A 21,202-nucleotide genomic window follows, 5' to 3' on the forward strand; every position below is an offset into this window, starting at 1 on the left:
AATCGGGTCTTTGTATTTGGGGGGACTGATTGTTTTGAGTTCTTTATATATCCTTGATAAGACACAAAAACAAATGGAGATGTACTCAGCTACCTCATCGCTGACAAAGGAGCTGACCATCCTCAGTGGAGGCAAGATAGCCTCTTTAATAAATGGTGTTGGAAAAACTGGATGTCAACCTGCCACAGATTCAAATTAGACCCTTATCTTTCGCCATGCACTAAATTAAAATCCAAATGGATTAAAAATCTAAATATTAAAACAGAAACATTAAACTTGCTGGAAGGTAAGTTAGGCAGAACTCTGGAAGACATTGGTATAGGAAAAGATTTTATGAACAAATCCTCAGTAGCACGGGAACTAGCAGATAGAATCAACAACTGGGATCTCATCTTACTAAAAAGCTTCTGTACTTCAAAAGAAACCATCAGCAGAACTAAGAGACAATCTACAATGTGGGAAAAAATTTTTACCAGCTGTCCATCATTTTGAAATTGAAGACTGAAACTTAGGGTATGTTACTTTTATCTTATGCTGTACATGCTAAACAGAGTGCCACTGAGCCACACCAACAACCTCCTGGAATCTTTTTCCTTTATTTTTTTCTGGAATTTTTCTCCTTTGATTTTGGTAGTTTCATTTATAGTTGCTTACATTTGTATGGGAGATGTTCATTATAGATAGAATGTGTCTGTATGTATTTTTTTTTCTTTTGTTTTTACATTGTTCCTTAGTGTTTACATATTCAAGAGTACCAAAGCTATGTGGCTCCAGGGAAATTAATAAAGGCTGGAGAGAGGTTCTAAAGTATGCAAATTTTTTCCTGAGAAGGCTTAAAATGAAAATTATATGAGAATTACTGGACATACTCTTCTTCTACACACAAACCTCAACTTATGCAATCATTTTCACCCCTGAAAAATAAAAAAATGAGTTCAGAATAAAGACAGCAAAGTGGGTAGATTAAAGTGAAACCAAGTATTTTTTTAACCTAACATCTGAAAAATTGATGCAGAAAAATATAGATATTCTATGAATTATATTCAATGTATTTAAAATATCATTATAGTTAATAGGGTGAAAGATTTAAAATTTTGTGTAAGAGGCTGACTTTTTCAAATAAAACATTTATTTTTGCTTAGCAAAATAATTAGGTGTGGTGGCTGAGGCAAGGGGATTGCTGGGAATTCCAGACCAGCCTGGGCTACATAGTGAGTTCAAGGCCAGCCTGAACTACACAGTGAGACCCTGTCTCAAAAAACTAAATAAATAAATAAAATAAGATAGCAGTCATTTTATTTTTAGACAAAAAAAAAGGGGAGCGTAAAAGAGGAACTCATCTGGGTTGGGGACTTAGAATAGTGGTCTGCCACCTGCCTTGCAAGCACAAGGGCCTAAGTTCAATCTGGGTACCAAAAAAAGAGGAACTCATCTGAAATGGTAAAAATTAAGATCAGGTTTCACTGACCACTATCTCCTGTATCACCCATTGTTATGCTGTTTGCTCAGCATGGTATGGCACCTGCTAACATACTAATCAAAAGTTTTCTAAATGGACTGATGGAGAAAAGGAGGGAAGATGTGAGGGAAAGAGGAATGAAAGATAATCATAAATATTATTTAGTTATTTTAAAACTTTATTTTGTATAACACTTAAGAAAGTTACTTAGCCCAAACCCACGAATTGTAATTTGTTAGCTCTAGGATGTGTCCAGACTCTATACTCTAACAAACACCCTAAAGAACACTTAGGCAATTGATCTATGGTCTCTAGAATACCATTCCCAAACCTGGTACCACACCATGTGTGGTGCAATTTTTTAAAAAATCTTTACCTGTAAAATTAAGTAAAAAGATAAATAGAAATAATGTTACTAAGTAGTAGGATTTTTTTGGAGCTTCAATAAACTTTTAAATTCTCATGAGTGAGAAAATAACCATACCACATATTTTAAAAGTATTGGAGTGTAATCATTTCCACAGTGTTTAATCTACCAATATGTATATTCCTAAAAACCTTTAGACAAAAAAACTAGAGAAAAGAGTAAGATGAAAGGAACTGAACTAAACTAGGAAAATTAAGAGCTTCCTTATAATTCCAGTATAGAAAAGCAAACAAGGAAAAGAGGCTAAAAACAGAAAAACAAAATATTTTTTTTAAATGAATTACGGACATACTGTTATTGGCTACAATATTACTATGATATACATAATTCCCCTCCATATTATAACTCTAAATTTAAAGATAATACTGGTCAAAGGATTTCTTTAACAATGAAAATACTGTCAACATACTGTTTCAAAAGAAGATAATCTTAACAGACCAACACATGAAATAATAAGAGCTTTTCTAATAATAGAGTTTTTCTCTAGGAACTTAAAAATAGTTGATATTTGCATCAAACAGTTACACAAAATATTTTAAAAACAGAAACTAGCAGGCTGACTTTAAAAGGGAAAATTATCTCTAGTTCCTTTATAAACCATATGAATTTTAAAGTTAAAGTAGAAAAAAATTTTTTTCCTTCATTGAGTTTATTGGTACATTTTAGGTATAAAGTACAGTTACATTCATCACTGGGATCTTGTACCTTTTCATGACAGGTCTTGGTTTTCATTTTTTCCCCATACTTCTGCCCTCCTTTCGCCTCCCCCCCCCCGTTCCTATTTACAAAACCTTTATTTCCATTTTTTCATTTTCTCATATTTTTTTCTTTTTCCTTATTTCCTTTCCCCCAGGGAAAGAAAAAATGTTTTAAACCATGGGGATTACCAGTAAGGTATTTAATTGTGCTCTATTTAGAACACTTAAACTATGAATTTCAAGTATCAAAAGGTTAGAAATTCCGAGATTTATCAATTTCAGTGAACCTCTAATACAGAATTGAATGAGGTAATCTAAGTGATTTATCTTAAATAAGACTATTAGTTGATAAAAAAAAATTAGGGGTTATTATGTATTTTTAAAACACAGAACCTTTTGAGAAAATTGTAACTTTAAGGGAAAAAATGAAATAGGTAAAAAACAAACGATGATGACAACTAACCCTAAAAATATCCTTATATCTTCCTCAAAGAGATCTAGATTTTGAAAAATATTTGCCTTGGCTGAGGTGGAAAAGTAAAAAAATCTCCTCTAAGATTTCATAACTGCAAGCCAGACATTTTAAATTTAAAGCAGAAATTTATACACCGATCTAATGAAAACCCCAATCTTTTATTTAAAATAATCTCAAATTGATAGAATCCCAAGCACCTGTTAACAACAAACACAAGTGCTTTCTGGAAGAAACATTTAAACCTTGGCCTCAAAGAATTTTCAGTGAAATAGAAATTTGGAAAAACACTTCCAGACATTTTCCAGAAGAAATACTGCTTATCAAAAAATGTTCAAAATCTTCAGTACTGAAGGAAAAGCAAAATAAATTGACAATATACTTTACTTCCTTGCATTTCTTTGAAAAGCATTTAAGTACTATTTGTGAAACAACAGAAACATTACCCACTGCAAGCCTAAGTGTAAATGGGGATGTGAAACATGTGACATTATCCAGCAAATAAAGATGCAGACAGCCTAAAAGTCAGAAAATCTATACTTAGTATAGACTAACTTCTTGTTACCTTGCCCCAGGAGACATTTACAAGAATATCCAAAACAAAGTTAGTAATAACAAAACAGAAACTAATTGCCCATGAGGCCAGCTATGTAGCTCAGTGGTACCACTCCTGCCTGGCAAGCACAAGATCCTGAGTTTGATCTCTGATACCAAAGGAAGAAAAAAACAAAAAGACAAAGGAATTGCCCATCAACAGAATAAAGGAAAAACTTGATAATGATCTACTCTTTCATTAGAAAACTAAACTTTTGTGAAAATAAATGAGCTACAATTACATGCATGTTGAATCCAATCAATATAACTGGTCAAAATATCAAATTACAGAAGAAATGTTTGACTCCTTTCATACAAAATTCAAACTTCCAAAACTGTATTATTTATGGTTACACAGATATGAAATGTAATCATAAAACAAAAGATTAATGAGTGAGAGACATATGGCTGAGGTTAAGAGGTGACCTCAGAATTACACAGCTGGGGAAAAAACAGGCTTTGGGAATGTTCTCTCTTTTAAGCAGAGTGGTAGGTATTCTGGGTGCTCATTATTATTATGCTTTCAATTGAACATATAAACCACAAACTCTCAGGGAAAAACAGTATATTTATAATTTAGAAAAATAAATTCTTAGAAATAACCAATACGAAAACAAATTATTGTACATTTGAGTCCTGAATATATGTTTACCCTCTGTTTTCCCAACCTCTCAAATTTGTAGTTAGAATGTTATTATCATTATTAAAAATAAGTAAATTACCGTGTTTCTTATTGGAATCTTCTTGGGTTCTGGTGGTACATCCTGTGGAACAAATTTCACTGGTTCTTTAATCTGCCTCCGTGATCGTTTAGTCCCATCTGGTAAGGTTTCCATGGCCATGTCTGCTTCCATGTCACTGCTCCCTGCCTGGTCACATTCTGAGCACTGCCTGCATAAATTTGAAAAAGAAAAGGTAAGGTCATATACTTATTATCTTCCAGCTTTATAGAAGCTATAGTTTCTATAACTACCAAATACATAAATGTCTCCACTCAGAATGAGGACCATGGTATTCCTGTAATTATCATAAGAATTCATGCAACAATGCTGCATGTGTGCTTAAACTAAAACAATATAAACAATATAGCACTAATTTAAAAGGTAGCTCCCTTTGGAAATTATGACTTTTCCTTAAGTGACACAAAACTATGGCATTTGAAAATTACAACCCTTCATGGATCCTGACTCTATTCCTTGTCAAACTTAACATATATTTCTGATAATTTAACAAGCTATGCTAAAAACACCAATGAAAGAAAACTCTAAAGAAATTCCAGAAGAAAAAAAAAAGAAAGAAAGAAACTCCAGGAATGGTGAAAAATTGGTGACTTTAGTTGATCATCCATGTTACTCCTAAAAGAAAAACTGTAAATTTACCTACTAAAGGAAGTTGTAATAGCAGAGTTTATGAAGCACGTTTAACATGTGTAACATGAGACAATTACTGAATTTGAAGCTTCAGATTAGACTGAGCTATACTCTAGAACTTTCTGTTATAATTGCATGAGCAATTGCATGAGCCAGATATCGCTAATAAGCACTTAAAATGTGACCCAGTGCAAATGAGAGCTTCAATTTAATTAAGTTAAATAGCTACATGGGTCTAATCTAGTGGCTAAAATTTGAACACAGAAAGCTAGGCAATGACTACTTAAAATCTTTATACTGCCAATTGAAAGCCCATTTCAAAAATGTACAACCAGTTGTTAAAAATTTTACTCATATATTTTCTTCAAATTTAAAACAGTAATCAATCTACTGGGCCAGGGATAGCTCAGTGGTTCCGCTGACTGTCTGGTAAGTACAAGGTCCCAAGTTCGATCCTGGTACCAAAAAAAAAAAAAACACAAAAAAAAACCCAAGGTTACTTCTAAAAAACAATAATCAGATCAAAGAAATTTTCCAAATCTTACTTGTAATAGTATTCTCTTTATGAACATTATACTGTAAATACATAAAATATATGTGTTTATGTTAGTATGCATGAATATGACATGTTTCAAATATTTTTAAATTATTATTATCATATAATTCATGCCCCATCAAAATGTATACCTTTCATCCATTAATACTGTAAGCTTAATATCAGGCTAATGTTCAGTTTGAAAAGTGAAAGTTTTCAATTCTGAACTCTTAACAGTCAACTACAAAGTACCATTTGCTTTGTTAATGCGAGGACACTAAGTATTAAAATGCAAATTAACATTTAATATACTAATTTAAATCTTTTTAGTGGTAGCATTAGGGTTAAATTATTGGGAATTTACAAACAAATTCTGATGAGATTATGGTAGAAACAGCATTACTTTTCTAAAATGTAAGAAATTATCAGCTATTTGAGCTACTCTAATAAATCAACTCCATACTACTTACTTATGTCCTACTAGACTTGCCTTAGAATTTAAGGCATATGCAGATAACATTTTAATAATAACAAAACCACAAATAACATAAACTGAGATAAAATATATTTTAAATACTAGGAAAATTAATGCAAAAAGAAAAAAAACAGAACCTAGATCACAGTCATTAGCCCCCTACCTCTGACAAATTCCTCAACCACTTGATCCTCATTTGCTTTGCAAACTATCTCTAGCCCAACTTCAGAAGCCCTCTTCTCTAGAGCAGCTGAATACCATTTGAGAAAAACAAAATTAATGCAACACTAATTCACTGAACACTGCAGCTGTACAGACTCAGTGATTAACTTACTGCTGATACTTTTCTCACAGTTGCTCTCAAACACTATTTGTTCTCTTCTGAACCCCTCATTATCTTCCCAGGTCAAACTACTTCTATTTCACTGAAAAGTCTGAGCCTAAATGATGTGAACTCACTCTACCTCCTTACCCTCCATTAATAATTACATCTGTTATCTTTATCCACGTCTTGGTTCCTGTCACATGTTTCAAATCAGGCCAGATGAGCCCAGTGATTACTGTGGGATGAACTGAATAGGAAGCATCAAGATCTAGAGCTAGTATCTTCATGAAATCAGAGCTGGTACTGGAAGAAAAGGCTAGATAGCAAGTGCTTTAAAGAGAGTCTTTAGAGAAAATGTGAAATCTGAAAAGTAAGGTGACGTGTTATAATAATTCTATCTAACTAAAGTTAGCAGAATGAAGATTTAGTAAAAAGAATCTTAGCATAGTCTTGCAGAGCATAAAGACAGCAAAAGCTGAAACTGGTAACACTCAAAAATGTATACTAGCAGTATTTGCAGGAAGTTAAGGCAAAGATTAGAGTTAGAGACACAGTCAACAAATAAGGGATGAGCAACAGAATCCTAATAAAGAATTAGCAAGAACTACTTAGGGACTACAACAGTCAATGAATGATATACTAGTAAATATCTGACCACCAGTTCTCTGGAGGAAAATCCCTAATTTGTGGCATCTGCCAACTTCCAAGTAGGAGTATTCCCAACCATGGCAATTTCACACTATAAAAATGACATCATAGAATGTAGAATGGGGAAAAGATGAATAGTAACACCATTATACAGTTTCTCTACAATATATATTTAACAAACTTAACCTCAAGAGTACAGATACAGCTTAAGAGATTATATATATTTAACAATGTGTTTGAGAACCACCTTTTAAACATCACAACTTAAGGATTTGGATATTGCTTGCTCTTTTCTAAAACTGGAACGGTATTTTGAAAAAAAAAAATATTCATTTTATTCCATTTTTTTTTTATATCCTATACTCTCCTTCCTATAAGAAAATAGTCTATTAAAATTTGAAAACCTGCTTTTCCCCTGGACTAAAACTCATTATAAAACTCATTATCAAAAGCTTCTATTAAACATTTGTAGGGCTTCAATATGTTTACATTAATGAAAAAATGATTCATGTATTTATGAAATAGTTCTAAATTTTCAAAGAATGGTTGCATTCTTTAATTAAATATAATTTAAATATCTGGAGTACAAATGAAAACAGAAGTAAAACCTTTGGTGGCACTGACTCAGAAATAAGATATTAATTCCAACTAAAAACATGAAAATTGAGGCAAATTTTCATAAATTCACATAATTTGATAAATTTATGCAAAATAAAAATAAAGCATCTGAGAAATTCTTAACAATAAAACAAAAATTATAAACATATCAGATTCATGCCATAAGTAACAATTCACTAAGATATCAAAATAGCCAAAATTAATTGAAATTCATTTTTTTCAAAAAAAGTTTTATGTAACAGCACAGCAAATTTATGAAAGTATTAATTTAAAAATGTCTGAAATACTTTATCATCATTCAATATAATGTAATACTTCCTCTTATAGAGGTGAAATGAAAAGTAAACTGGTTCTAACATTCCCTTTCATTTTACTTACCAATAACTGTTTTTGGTCTTTCTTGGCATCCTTGTAAGTGGAGGATCCAGACATCCAAGATGATAGTGGAGTTTACAGGTATCACATAATAAAAGAAGGTGTTGATCATGGTTCTTCTTACAAATTCCACAACTTTGAATAAAGGCAGCAAATAAGGTTAGACAAAATGTAATACTGACACGCAATTTGTATTCAACATTTTAAATTTTAAAATTTTAATCTCAGTTAACATTTCTTTGTTATGATGAATTTTGCTTATAAAACAGATCTTTTTACAGTATCAGTAACTATTAGTTATATATACCTTCGAAAGTGTTAAAAGATGGTTTGGATTTAGTACAAATTTAAATGTTAATAAGAGTCAAACCTTTCAAAGAAGGGCATATGTAAGCTATTTATTATCAATATCATCTTAATTTTAATTATTAATTAAACGCTATTTAAAGTTAAATTTTACTATAGAAACATAATTTATCTGAAGCAGTTTTCATTTTTCTAAAACTTCTCTAAAAACTACAAAAGAAATTACTTCAGAAATGAAATTCAGCTTATTTTCTGCTGTTAATTATACTCTCCAAATAATCTTTAACACAAAAATAAGATAAATATATAAATAAGTCTCTTTGCAAAATCAGATTTTAAGCCTTTAAAATATGTTAACTGATATTTGAAAATATTGGGAAATTTCACAATCGTTGCTTATTTTAACTTTGGTTTGTTTTTTTAATGTAACTTTTTTGTTGAAAAGACAATCTAGTGATTGAAAACAAGAGCAACATGACCTAAATACTTAATGTATATTTATATATCTACGTTGGCAATGTACAGAATGAGAGAAAAAGCTGTTGGGAACCTAGAAAAACTATTCATATACAAAAAGCAAAACAACAATGATGCTTAGATTTATTTTTAATATCCGTAGAAAAACAAAACAACTAGTATCTGATCTCAGAGTAAAACAGAAAAATTACTGAGAATATACTCTGAAACAAAAATGAATTGTAGTCATAAAAGTCAGGAGTACAGTGATATACCTGATTATTTCAAATAAACCAACTTTGTTTGGGAAAGCAGTATTGATGTCATACTAATATTAACATCATGCATTAAGACAGCAGTAGTGGGCTTTTCCTATAGTCCATGGAACTTATTTGCTATTATCTGTGGAAAGATTCTCCAATAAAGCATGGGAAGTAGTTAAGACTGATATCAATATCATCATAATAACTGTTATTTCTAAGAAAGAAATTAGTTTTGGAAAGAATGTGTGCATATGTGTATGTGTGTTTGTGTACACACACAACTGCATTTTCTAAACTCAATATAATCAATGTAATTACATAAAAAGTGATACCGACTTTAAATTTAGATGAGTAAGTTTTATCTAAGTAAAAGTATAATAACAGTGAACACTACACAAAAATACTGAGCACAGAAACTAAACAAAAAAATATTTCTGGACTGAGTAATTGCAAAATTATTGCAACTGAGCAAATACCCACAGACTCCAATCTGAAATCTAGCTTTATTATACACTATTTACAAAGATTCAGACTTTCTATATAATATCCTTCACTACCTAAAAACAAAGAAAATTTTGTCATTCAAGTAAAATAAAATATAACTATATAAATATAAAAAATATAAAATATAAATATATAAAAATATAAATATATTTTATTATGTTCCTTTAATTATTTAAGACAATAAGCACACTTATTTAAAGGTAACATTCCAATTCCCCAAGGAGAATTCTTTATTTCCATGGAACTTACACAAATACATGCCCAGTTATTAACAGACATAAAAAGTCATTCCTCTTATTAAAGAACAACAAAAATCTATCATTCAACCTAGAAAGTATCTTTGATAAAATGAACATCAAATCAACTTAAATTTTGATATGGACATAATTCACTCACAAATATGTTAAGTACCTTCGTCCTAATAAGTATTAGCTAAAAATAAATATATTACTTGCCTATAAAGTACTGTAGGGAGAATAGATGTCTTTTGTGTGCCTCCTTCTTTTTTACTTGGTTTTCTCTCCTTGGGTGCTCGCAAAATTGCCGGTATGTTCAACTTCTATTAATTGAACAAATTACTGTTTTAAGGATGAAATATAAATACAAAATACAAATACAATATTTTCCTCTACTTGCCACTTGAACAAGCTAAATATGCTAGGGTTATGAAGGAGAAATCTGCTTTACCAGCTATTACACTGGCAAAAGAAAATAAAAGAGGAGTTTTTGTCTACAGTTCTTCCATCAGAAGCCTATAATTACATATTTTTATCAATTTTTGGTGGTACACTAAAACATTATTAAAATTAAACTGCTTTAGTTTGAAAAGTGAAAGATGAAGACAGGTATACAAAGGTTTAAAAAAAAAGTACTCTTAACAAAAAGAATATTGAAGTCGTTTATTTTCTTCAACATCCCAGGTATACTGCTGCTCCATAGGTTAATTAAAAAAATTATCTTATTGGACCAAACTCTCCAACAAAGCAGATGAGACTCTCTTTGGGCTTCTACTAATCTTTAGTTGTTGGCTTCATAGACAGCAACCATCTATCAAAGTTATTTCTTAGTAGCCCAGTGGGCCCACATCTGTTCACCGAGCCGGAAAAATGTATCAAGCAAACAATACAAGTGAATTCTACTTCTGTTGGACATTTTACATTTGCACATGGAAATTTGCAAACCTCTGTGAAAAGTCATTTAATAAATAAAAATATCTTGTATAGTAGATAATATTTCACACTGAATAGGAGGTTCCTATGAGACAGATTTACAAATCAAGCAAACTAACTTAGGTCTTGCATGCTACATTTTCTAACTATCAAATATTAAAGAATATTATCTTCCAGCCGGGGGTTTAGTTCAATGGAGCCACAGCTTGCCTTGTAAATGCAAGAACCTGAGTTTGATCCTCAGCACCAAAAATAAAATATAAAAATAAATAAATAATTAAATCATACAATCTTCCAAACATTCATTAACAAACTATCAATAGAAACAAACGTTAGGGCCAGAGATTTAGCTCAGTGGTTCCGCCACCTGCCTTGCAAGCACAAGGTCCAGAGTTCAATCCCTGGTACCAAAAACAAACAAACAAACAAACAAACGTTAATTCTCCCAAAGGCAACTACTCCTCATTCTCACTTTTCAAAAATAAATTACTACAAGCCACCTACATTACACAGTTCACAAAATAATCTTTAAAGCTAGCATGGCACAGTACAAATCAGTACATACTTAAAATAACATAATTGCACAAATTCTGTCATGAATGTACTTCTGTCAACATCTCAAACAAGTAGAATGAAAATATCTGTCCTTTGAAAAGTTTCCTTTTCAAATAAAATGACTTTTGAAGTCAAAGAACCCTAAATGGGTATCCATCATTCCTTAAAAAAAAAGCAATTATTTGGAAAAAAACCTGTAATATATATCAATTAATGCCTTAAAAAAAGCATTCCAAAAATTCCAATATTCTTTTCAACACTAAGAGCTTTAACAGGCTAAAAGTGTTCAAAGATAAAAGACTAAAACCATCATATTTAAATTTCAAAACCTATCTTCTAACAGCTAAAAGCCAAAAAACATGAAAATTAATCTCTCTAGTTTACATTTTAAAATTTTAAGTTTTACATTCACATAAACACCTGGAACATAGCAAAATAACAAGAAAAAAAATACGGCAAAGAATCAAGAACTGCTAAATTTTTTAAAAAAGAATGCAATAGGAGAAACTCGTGTTTCAAATCTTTTTTCTTTTTTTTTCTTTTTTTTTTTTTTTAACAAACTACTGAATTTGTTTTTATTTTTGTTTTTTTGGTACCGGGGCTGGAACTCGGGCCTTTGCACTTACAAAGCAGGCAGCAGAACCACTGAGCCAAATCCCTGGCCTTTCAAATCTTTTTTCTTTAATTAATTTTATTGGTACATTTCTCATGTTTCAAATGTTAGAGCTCATCACAAATGACAGACAGGTCAAATGGGTGCAGCAAATGAAAAAAGTCTGCAAACTAGACAGTTCTCAAAACAACCAAATTAAGCTATACGTTCTCGGTAGGTGTTTCCAATGCTCTAGATGCACTTCAGGCAGAAATCAGTATCCAACCTAGAAGATTAAGCTCTGATAAAACAGAACACTTCAGGTGTGACAGAAATCTCATCTTTGAAAGTTATATAGCAGCAAGAATTAAAGAAAGCAATTGGAAAAACACTAACCTGCCCTGTAATTCTGCCCAGTAAGGCCCATATTCCTTGCCCTTCACTTCGAAGTTTTCCATTCAAGTTTTGCAGTTCTTCTAAAGATTCACACAGCTACAAAGTGAACAAGTCAAAGCATCAATAAATGCCCAAAGATATCTACAACCATATTCCATGCATTTGTAAGATATTCAAGTCACAACATGGTACACTAAGAGAATGTTATCCAAATATTTAGCAGCAGCATCAGAAAGCAAAAGCATTTTATTTTGTGCTAGTATTATTTTACTGAAGATACTTATATTTATAATTTCATTATACTTGATATACACTTTCACACATACTCTGCTAATTAACCATTGTCTCTATCAAGACGCATTTCCATCATCTACCCCAGAGAAAACTAAGAATCACAAGTTTTTGTGAGTTGGCCCACAAGACAGAACTACATGAAATCTCTAGGTTTCTGAATCTAACTGCACTTTGCACTACTGAAATTTCCTACCAATTTTTTTTGTCACTGAAAATATTTTTTAACAATAGGTCAATACTATTTTTAATACATATGACACTTAATACCTGGTATTTTAGTCATATCTTGCTTTTATGTGATTTTTTAAAATCTCTCATCATTAGAATTAAGAGGTAACACTGAAATTTAAATTGGGAAGAATATATTTATATTAAGGGTAACATCATAATTTGGGATAAAAACAGTAATGGAAAAATAAGTTTTTTTAAATGTCTATAAACTGAAAAAGACGAGCTCTATAATATTGTGTGTAAGTTAGAATAAAAACTTGAGTCAAATGTCTTAGCCTCAAACTCCAGTTCTGTGACTTAACTACATGTGAGTCTGGGCAAATTACAGTCTTCAGGACTGAGTTTCTTCCCTTGAAAATGGATCATAATCATAAGATACACAACACAATTAAGATGAGGATTAAATAAGTTACTAGATATGAAGGCATTAGAAGTACATTCGGCACATATAAAATGTTCCATAAGAGACAGTGATGATAAAGTACAGTAAGAGAAAAGACTAAAACCTCTAGAATCTCAAAAAATAAAAATACTATAAAATCACAGAAGAAATCAAGTCCTTTTATGCTCTCTACTTTGTAGTCAACTTACCTTATTATATTCCACATGAAGCTTTTCTTGTTCATTCTCTAATTTGTCCTTTATATTCTTTTGTTCAGCCATATTTTCCTGAATCTGAATCATGCGCATATTTCTCTCTATTTAAATTAAATATCCAATTTTACTTTAGTACCAAGTAAAAGCTGATACAGAAATATATAAAGAAAGAAACTATCCATAAAGATAAACATATGGATAAATCTACATTGCTGAAAAACTTTTTAAGTATGCAGAAAAAAACATGAACCTAGAATTTTACAAAAACCTACAACTTAGGAAAATAACATACTTTCTTTGACACGTGTAACTTGGCTAATGAATTTCTAAAAATTAACAATATATCAATTTTTCATTAGCAAATTGTTTTCATTGAAAATGTGCATGTAGCAGTATCTATACTGACCAAAATAATAATTCACAAAATCAGCAGTGAGAGCTGGTTGCTTATGTTTTCTCCTTCCATCCACACTAGAGCTAGTATCTGAATTGTCCACTGGAAAGATATCTGTACTGATCCCCATTAGTTCTGCTTTCCGCATCAGTTTACGAATAGCTGAAGCACTACTAGTGAGTGGTCTGGGCAATTTTTCCCTTGGAACCCAGGCCTGGGGTCTGGTGGATCGAGCTAGTTCTGCCTTGGCACGATACTGCTGAAGCCGGGCATTGATCCTTGCCTATAAAAGAAATGTACACAAATTTTAAAATATAATAAAATGGAACACAGACCTGATCATTTTACTTCTGTGCTCCAAAAAGTAAATATAACTAGAATCTCCTATTTGAGGCAAATTATATTTATTAATGCTCAGGGTATACTGTATAATTCTGGTTTTTTGCTTTGGTACCGGGATTGAACTCTGGACCTTGCACTTGCAAAGCAGGCACAGTGACACTGAGCTAAATCCCCGGCCCAAGGTGTACTGTGTAATTCTTGAGTTTCCATAAACTAGAGCTACATCTAATAACAACTGTCTCAGTTTATGATCAGCATTGTAAGAAACTAATTTTACTAAGTTAAACTTTTCTTTTCCCAGTAAATACAATCGTCTCCACACATTTACTTAATATACATAGGAAACCATTTTAAAAGACAAACTTACCAAATTCTCTGCATAAATGAACATTTGAATGAAAATATCTAGTCAACATATTGTATTAATATGTGAAAATATACTTTATAAATAGATGCTCTATTGACTACCTAAGGAGGAACATTCAACTACATACTCTGCTCATCACTTACCTCAATTATAAATCACTTCTTAGATAACTAAGTTAATTTCATAATTATACTTCACATGTTATTGCAAACACATAAGATCAATTATCTATAATCTTAAAAGAAAAAACATGACTCCCACACCTGTGCTTCTGGTGAGAGCTGCTTCTCTCTCTCTTGTAAAGACATCTTACAGTAGGACTGCAGAGCCAGGTAGTTTTTTCTCTTCCACTTTCTGTCCAAACGATCTGCATGTTGCTTACAATAAGCAAAAAATGGATCTGCTATATCCTATATCAAAAAAAAAGAGAGAGGATGAACATTTTAACTCCAATATGTCATTAAAAATATTAACACCAAAGAAAAGAATTCTTTTTTTGAAAAAAACTCCTAGTTCTAGTTAATTTCATAATAAATTGTATAAGTGATTTTTGTACATTATGATAAAGAGTTCTGCATTAGAAATGATCCAGTATATCAAATACAAACTTCAAATTAGTAATTTTTTTTACTTTAAAGGAGCTGCGGGTATAGCTTAGTAGCAGAGAAACTGCTTATTTAGCATGCCTAAAACCCTAGGTTGATCCCCAGCACTGCAAAGAGATAAAACAAAATAAAGAACCTCCTAGATTTAAAAATACTGAAAGCCAACCTTATGTCTTACTTGGAAATATCTGTGTGTGTGTGTGTGTGTGTGTGTGTGTATACACATACATGTGTGTGTACATATATATGTATGTAGCAGAGAAACTGCTTATTTAGCATGCCTAAAACCCTAGGTTGATCCCCAGCACTGCAAAGAGATAAAACAAAATAAAGAACCTCCTAGATTTAAAAATACTGAAAGCCAACCTTATGTCTTACTTGGAAATATCTGTGTGTGTGTGTGTGTGTGTGTGTGTGTATACACATACATGTGTGTGTACATATATATGTATATATATGTGTACATATATATATGTGAATCTATCCCCTCTTGCATCCCTATTGTCTACACAGAACATAATAATCACGGCAGTCATTTCAAATATTTATCAATTCATATCTACACTATGTAAATTCACAGCTTCCCACATGACACAGAGTAAAAACCCAAGTCCTTTCCAAGCTCCCCTAGTTGGTACATGTGTCCTCCTGTTTCCTCTATGATCTTCTTCTCTCCCTGTCACCAATCTAACTTCCTAACTCTGTTACAATAGCCACACTGTCTCCTTGTTCTTACCTCAGGAACTTTGCATATTCTACTCCTTCTGAGTCTAAAGCTCTCCCTCAAATCAACACATCATTATCACTTATTTTCATAAATGTTACCTTAAGAGAGAGCCCTTTCCTTATCTCCTCAAATAAAACAACACTATCCTTTTTTCTTTACTCTCTACTTTATCCTACTTTAAAACACCTACTTTAAAGGTAGGTGGGCATAGTGGTGTGCACCAGTAATCCCAGCAATGGGGAGGCTGAGACAGGAGGTTCATTTTAAGTTTGAGGCCAGCTTGGGCTACACAGTGAGTTCAAGGCCAGCCTGAACTGTGTAGTAAAACCGTCTCAACCAAACAAAACAAACAAATAAACATAAAATAGCTAGAGAAAGATAATATTAAAGGTTCAGCTGGAGTTTCTCACTGTTCCAAGGAAACTTATATTTTATTTCCATCAATTCCTGTCCAAACTCAGCACTTGTGACATCTTTTGTGGTTCTGAAGTTTGCTAGTTTCCTCACTTAGGAAAACAATGCTTCTTAAAGCAATATGTAGGTATCCTGACAGATTCCTCTATCCCAACACTAGCTTAATCCTTTGCACACATACATAGGTCCTCAATCATAATGAATGACTGATTTCACTGAGTACTGTAAGCCTACCTTTAAGTACAGATGGCACTGTCTACCAAACCAAGTTTGTCACTCCACAATACAATTTAACTGGTTGTTTCATTGGAAACTCCCCCAAAATTCTATGTGTTAAAGACTTAGTCCCCACCTTGGTGCTGCTCAAAGTGGAAAAACTTTGAGAGATGGGACTTTCTAGGTCATTGAAGCAACATGGCTATGTTCCTACATGGAACTGTGAAACCCTCATCTCCTCCCTTCTGCTCCCTGACATTACATAAGCAGCTATGCTCCATCACACACTTGCATCATGACATGCCATCAGAGGCCAACGAAACAGGGCCAAACGACCAGTCATGGACTGTAAAATCCAAAACTGTAAGCCAAAATAAACCTTTTGTCCTTGTAAGTTGGTTTTCTCAGGTATTTGTTACAGTACAGAAGCTGCCTAACACAAATGGATTTTAGAACATGAATTCAAGAGTGACCAGTGTAGAGCTGGTCCCCAACTTATAATAACTTGATTTATAATTTTTCTACTTTGTGGAGGTACAAAAGCCATTCACATTCAGTAGAAACCATACTTTGAATCTTGATCCTTTCCTAGGCTAGCAATATGTGATGTAATAGTCTCAAAGTGTAAGACGCAGTGGCACTGAGCCACAGCTCCCAGCCACAGATCAGGTAAGTATTGTGTTGCTAAGCAGTAGTGTTTAGCAGGTAACATTTATTAAACACATAGTCAACTTACAATTACCTCCAGCTTATGATGTGCTTAATAGGAGGTAACCTCATAAAATGAAGAGCATCTGTATTCATGTTCTGCAAATGCTTACTGAATTGTATGTGTTGGCTAACACATAATATGGTGAATAAATATGTTAAATGAGCAACATTAAAATGTATTAATTTGCACCAGGGATTTAGCTCAGTGGTACCATGACTGCCTTGCAAGCACAAAATCCTGAGTTCAATCCTGTGTTGTTAATTTGCAAACTTTAACAACTAAAGATGAGTAACAACTACAGAATCAGAGATATTTTGATTATTTATGCTACAGTTGGTTTATTTAAGAAGTCTTGCACTTAAATCTGAAATCAAGATAACAAAGACCAAAAAAAATTAGTATTTTTGACCAATTATTGTTAATTTCCTATGCTAGTACTTGAAAAATTTAGGAGCTTTTATATATAAAAAACTTAAATGTAAATACAACATCCAGATGCCTGGTGCCCAGAAACCAAGAGAAAAATAAATTTGACAATGTATATATTTTGTCCTTTAGAGGCAAGTACCATATACAAAGCCAAGGCAGAAGCTATTTAGTATTTTTTCCTACATAAACTCTACCAATTCACATTCTCACCCACAGCATACTATTTTTAATTTTAATTTTGCCACACCCCAGCAACATTTGTTACTTTGCCTTTTTTTAACGTAGTAGCCAACCTGAAGGGTATGAGGTGGAATTTCACTGTGGTTCTACTTACCCTAAAGATCAGTGATGTTGAGCATCTCTGTCTACATATTAGTCATGTGTATATCTTCCTCTGCCTACTTTTTAAAACATGTTTCTTCATTTTTTTTTTAATTTTAGCAACTCTCTACATATTCTAGATCATAATCCTTTATCATATGTATGATTTGAAATATTTTCTCCACTCTGTAGGGTACCTTTGTATTATGCCAATTATGGCTGAAATATTTTAATAATCTTTTTTTTTCAGTGCCAGGGATTGAACCCAGAACCTTGTGCATGATAGACAAGCATTCTACCACTCAGCTTTATCCCAGTTCTATTTTATCAATCCTTAAACAACTCATATATATTTTATGCAGGAAAGGTATCTAGAATCATGATAAATTAAATATAAATTTATATTAACCATTTATTGTACTTCGTATTATATTTCTCATAAAATCATTTTAAATATATAGCAGTATTTTTAACCCATCATAAAAATATATTTTATTCACCTTTACATTTAAAAAAACTAGCACCAAGCACAAGGTCTGAGTTCAATCCCTAGTACAGAAAAAAAAAAAGAAAAAAAAAAAAACTAGCACTAATCTAGCTAAGAACAAATAAGACTTTATCCGAACAAAATTAGCCTTAAGTACATTTCACAAAAATGTCGGGTATCAGACTTACTAAAAGCCAACATAGTATTTTTTCATACAAAATATGCATGATTCAATAATTGCACAACACCTTATCCAATTTTACCTCGCACTTTTTTTTCTGCCCTCCCTTCATCCCCTCCTCCCCTCCCCATTAACAAACGCTTTATTTCCATCTTTTCATTTTCTCACATTTTTTTCTTTTTCCTTATTACCTTTCCCCTACCCATCCATTTTCCTTACACCTTTAGCCCCTTGCTTCCCATTTCACAATGTCAATTATCTCATTAGGATTTTATGTACTATTACAGTTTATTCACACTACAGAATTTTTTTTTTTTATTTGAGACAGTGTCTTACTATATAATTCAAGCCAGCCTTGAACTCACTGTGTAGCCCAGGCTGGCCTTGAACTCTAGGTGATCATCCTGCCTCAGCCTCCTGAGTGCTGGGATTACACGTCTGCACCATTATGCCCACTACTTTGCACTTTTTAACTGCATCTTTCGGAGAAAAAAAGAGTGAGCCATGTTAGTTTATTCTGCAACAGAAGCTTGTCTTACCCAATGGTCTACCTAGAATAGTAGTCACATTCTGCTTTTCACACATTTCACAGTAATTCACCTACAATTATTATTTTATTCTGTATTTTCTTAATTTACTGGTACCATTTCAAATTTATTACTATAAATTGAGGGTTACTATGCAGATGCAAAGAAGGGCTTATGGCAGACATCCCAATTCAGAACAGAATTCACAAGATTCACAGAATTTCAGAACAACAGTATAATGTCTATATTAAAACAGAGCTGACATGTTTTTATCCAAATGGCTACTTATTAAATTATTTTTAAAAGAATTAAGTGGTTTAATAAAATGTACACACGCAAGATGATTTAATTAGTATGTACTTATAAATTTTTTTTTTAAATAGCAAGTACAATCGGTGGTTGTTCATGTAATTAATACATGTCTGGAAAGAATAAAAAATGGAATGAGAAAAAAAGGACAATCAGAAAAAAATAAGAGGAAATCAGATATATAGAACATTCCTTAAAGTTTGTGTAGGGCTATATAGTCAATATGGAGTTGTAATGATGAAAGGTAAAGCAATTATCATTCAGTCTCTGGAATCTACTTTCTCAATGAAAAAAATGTTCTTTTTTTGAATAACAAGCTAAAGCTAAATTAGTGTTTAGAGTTTAAACAGGTAATCCATTCTGATGTAAAATATATCATACATCAAAAACTGTAAAGTATCCTTGACTCAATATTGCTCTAATTTTTTACTTGTCTCTCTAAGAAATACAAAGTGAATGGGCTCTCCTGACTGTGAATTAAGCTTAAACACAAAGTGATGGAGTCACTTACCTTTCTGACTGAGGAAAAAAAAAAAATCTCATGAGAAAATTTTGGAAAGAAAAAACTACTGTGAAGTCCTATTCTGAAGAAAAAGCTGGAAGAAGAGATCACTCTGATAAAAGGCAAAGACTCGGTTAAAAGGACCAAAGAATACAATGCCCAGAAAGTTTATATTTTTTCTATTCTGAAGCAAAGAAAGGGAAATTGGGAAGGTGACATTTCTTTTTCGTTTTTTAATTCTTAACAATTAGTTCTTTTCCTTCTTTTAATGCCTGTTATAAACATCTATTTCATTTGGTGTAAGCACATGGGTATATTAAAAAAAACTGGAAGAAAATTGATAGCCTCTTAGGCTACCTGTGGCAAACTGTGACATCCAATTCTTCCCATGTGTTATTCTTTGCAAAGATCAATTTCTTTGACAGATATGGAATCAGATTTCATTTTCCCAGTTGTCTCACTAACACAGTGGCCATAGGGACACTTTTTGACATATAAGATGATCAAAAAGTATACTGAGGTGGATATACAAGAGAAATTTTCATTCCTTTCTCCCTCCCTTTTTGCTTTAAATGTTATAAAACCAAAGCACAGTTCTTAGAGGTATTTAAGCCATGTTGAGAACAAGAGACAACAAACTTGAAAAACAACAATAAAAATAAAGAAATAAACTAAAAACAAAAAGAAAAATATGATGATATTGGTAGAAAAGGATAAAAATAAGCCTGGAGCATCAAGCTGCTGAAAAAAACCTCAGAACCACTTATGTTTATAGTACTTATCATTTGTATTTGGTTAATACACTGTTTAGGCAGCTGAAAGCCTAGAATATTCACATCCTGAAAATGAAAAACAACCAAAACACATATATCAGTAAGGAAAGCTCTGTCTAATGGCTTTGGATAAGGAATAACAAGATCTGACTTAGATTTTAATGGTTATACCGGCCATGCTAAAACTGCCTCTATTCCTTTGAAAGGAGGTTGCCAACTTGGGGGGTCAAATCTGTCCCTCCCTGTATTTATAAATAAAGTTGTACTGGGACATATTCATACTCATTTGTCTATGTATTGCCTTTGGCTGCTTTCACATTATTATGGTAAAGTTCAGTACATGTGACACAAGCCATAAGCTTGCAAAACCTAAAATACAGAACACCTCGCTCATATTGAAAGAATGTGTCAGCTTCTACTCTGGAAAAGCAAAAGTTGCAAGGGCTAGATTATTACAGTAATCTAGGCAACAAAGAATGTTTTGGACCAGGTAGCAGCAGTGAATTTTATAAGAACTGGAAATATTCTGAAAATACT

The 21,202-nt window shown here is 32.2% G+C and overlaps 1 protein-coding gene across 5 annotated transcripts in view; it reads right to left on the minus strand.

The window, feature by feature from the left end:
* Phf14 (PHD finger protein 14) overlaps positions 1 to 21,202 on the minus strand; it is a 278,273-nt gene that overhangs the window by 207,038 nt on the left and 50,033 nt on the right. For all 5 annotated transcript variants that reach the window (XM_010610531.2, XM_010610529.3, XM_033758255.1 and 2 more), the window contains 7 exons: positions 14,726 to 14,872; positions 13,766 to 14,036; positions 13,354 to 13,460; positions 12,238 to 12,333; positions 9,981 to 10,084; positions 8,000 to 8,131; positions 4,373 to 4,541 (listed from right to left, as the gene is read on the minus strand). In XM_010610531.2, coding sequence (XP_010608833.1) covers positions 4,373 to 4,541; positions 8,000 to 8,131; positions 9,981 to 10,084; positions 12,238 to 12,333; positions 13,354 to 13,460; positions 13,766 to 14,036; positions 14,726 to 14,872 — 1,026 coding nt within the window. The remainder of the gene's footprint in view (positions 1 to 4,372; positions 4,542 to 7,999; positions 8,132 to 9,980; positions 10,085 to 12,237; positions 12,334 to 13,353; positions 13,461 to 13,765; positions 14,037 to 14,725; positions 14,873 to 21,202) is intronic.

This window comes from Fukomys damarensis, unplaced genomic scaffold, assembly GCF_012274545.1.
Source record: "Fukomys damarensis isolate Sample0158 unplaced genomic scaffold, DMR_v1.0_HiC HiC_scaffold_4, whole genome shotgun sequence".
Lineage (NCBI taxonomy): Eukaryota > Metazoa > Chordata > Mammalia > Rodentia > Bathyergidae > Fukomys > Fukomys damarensis.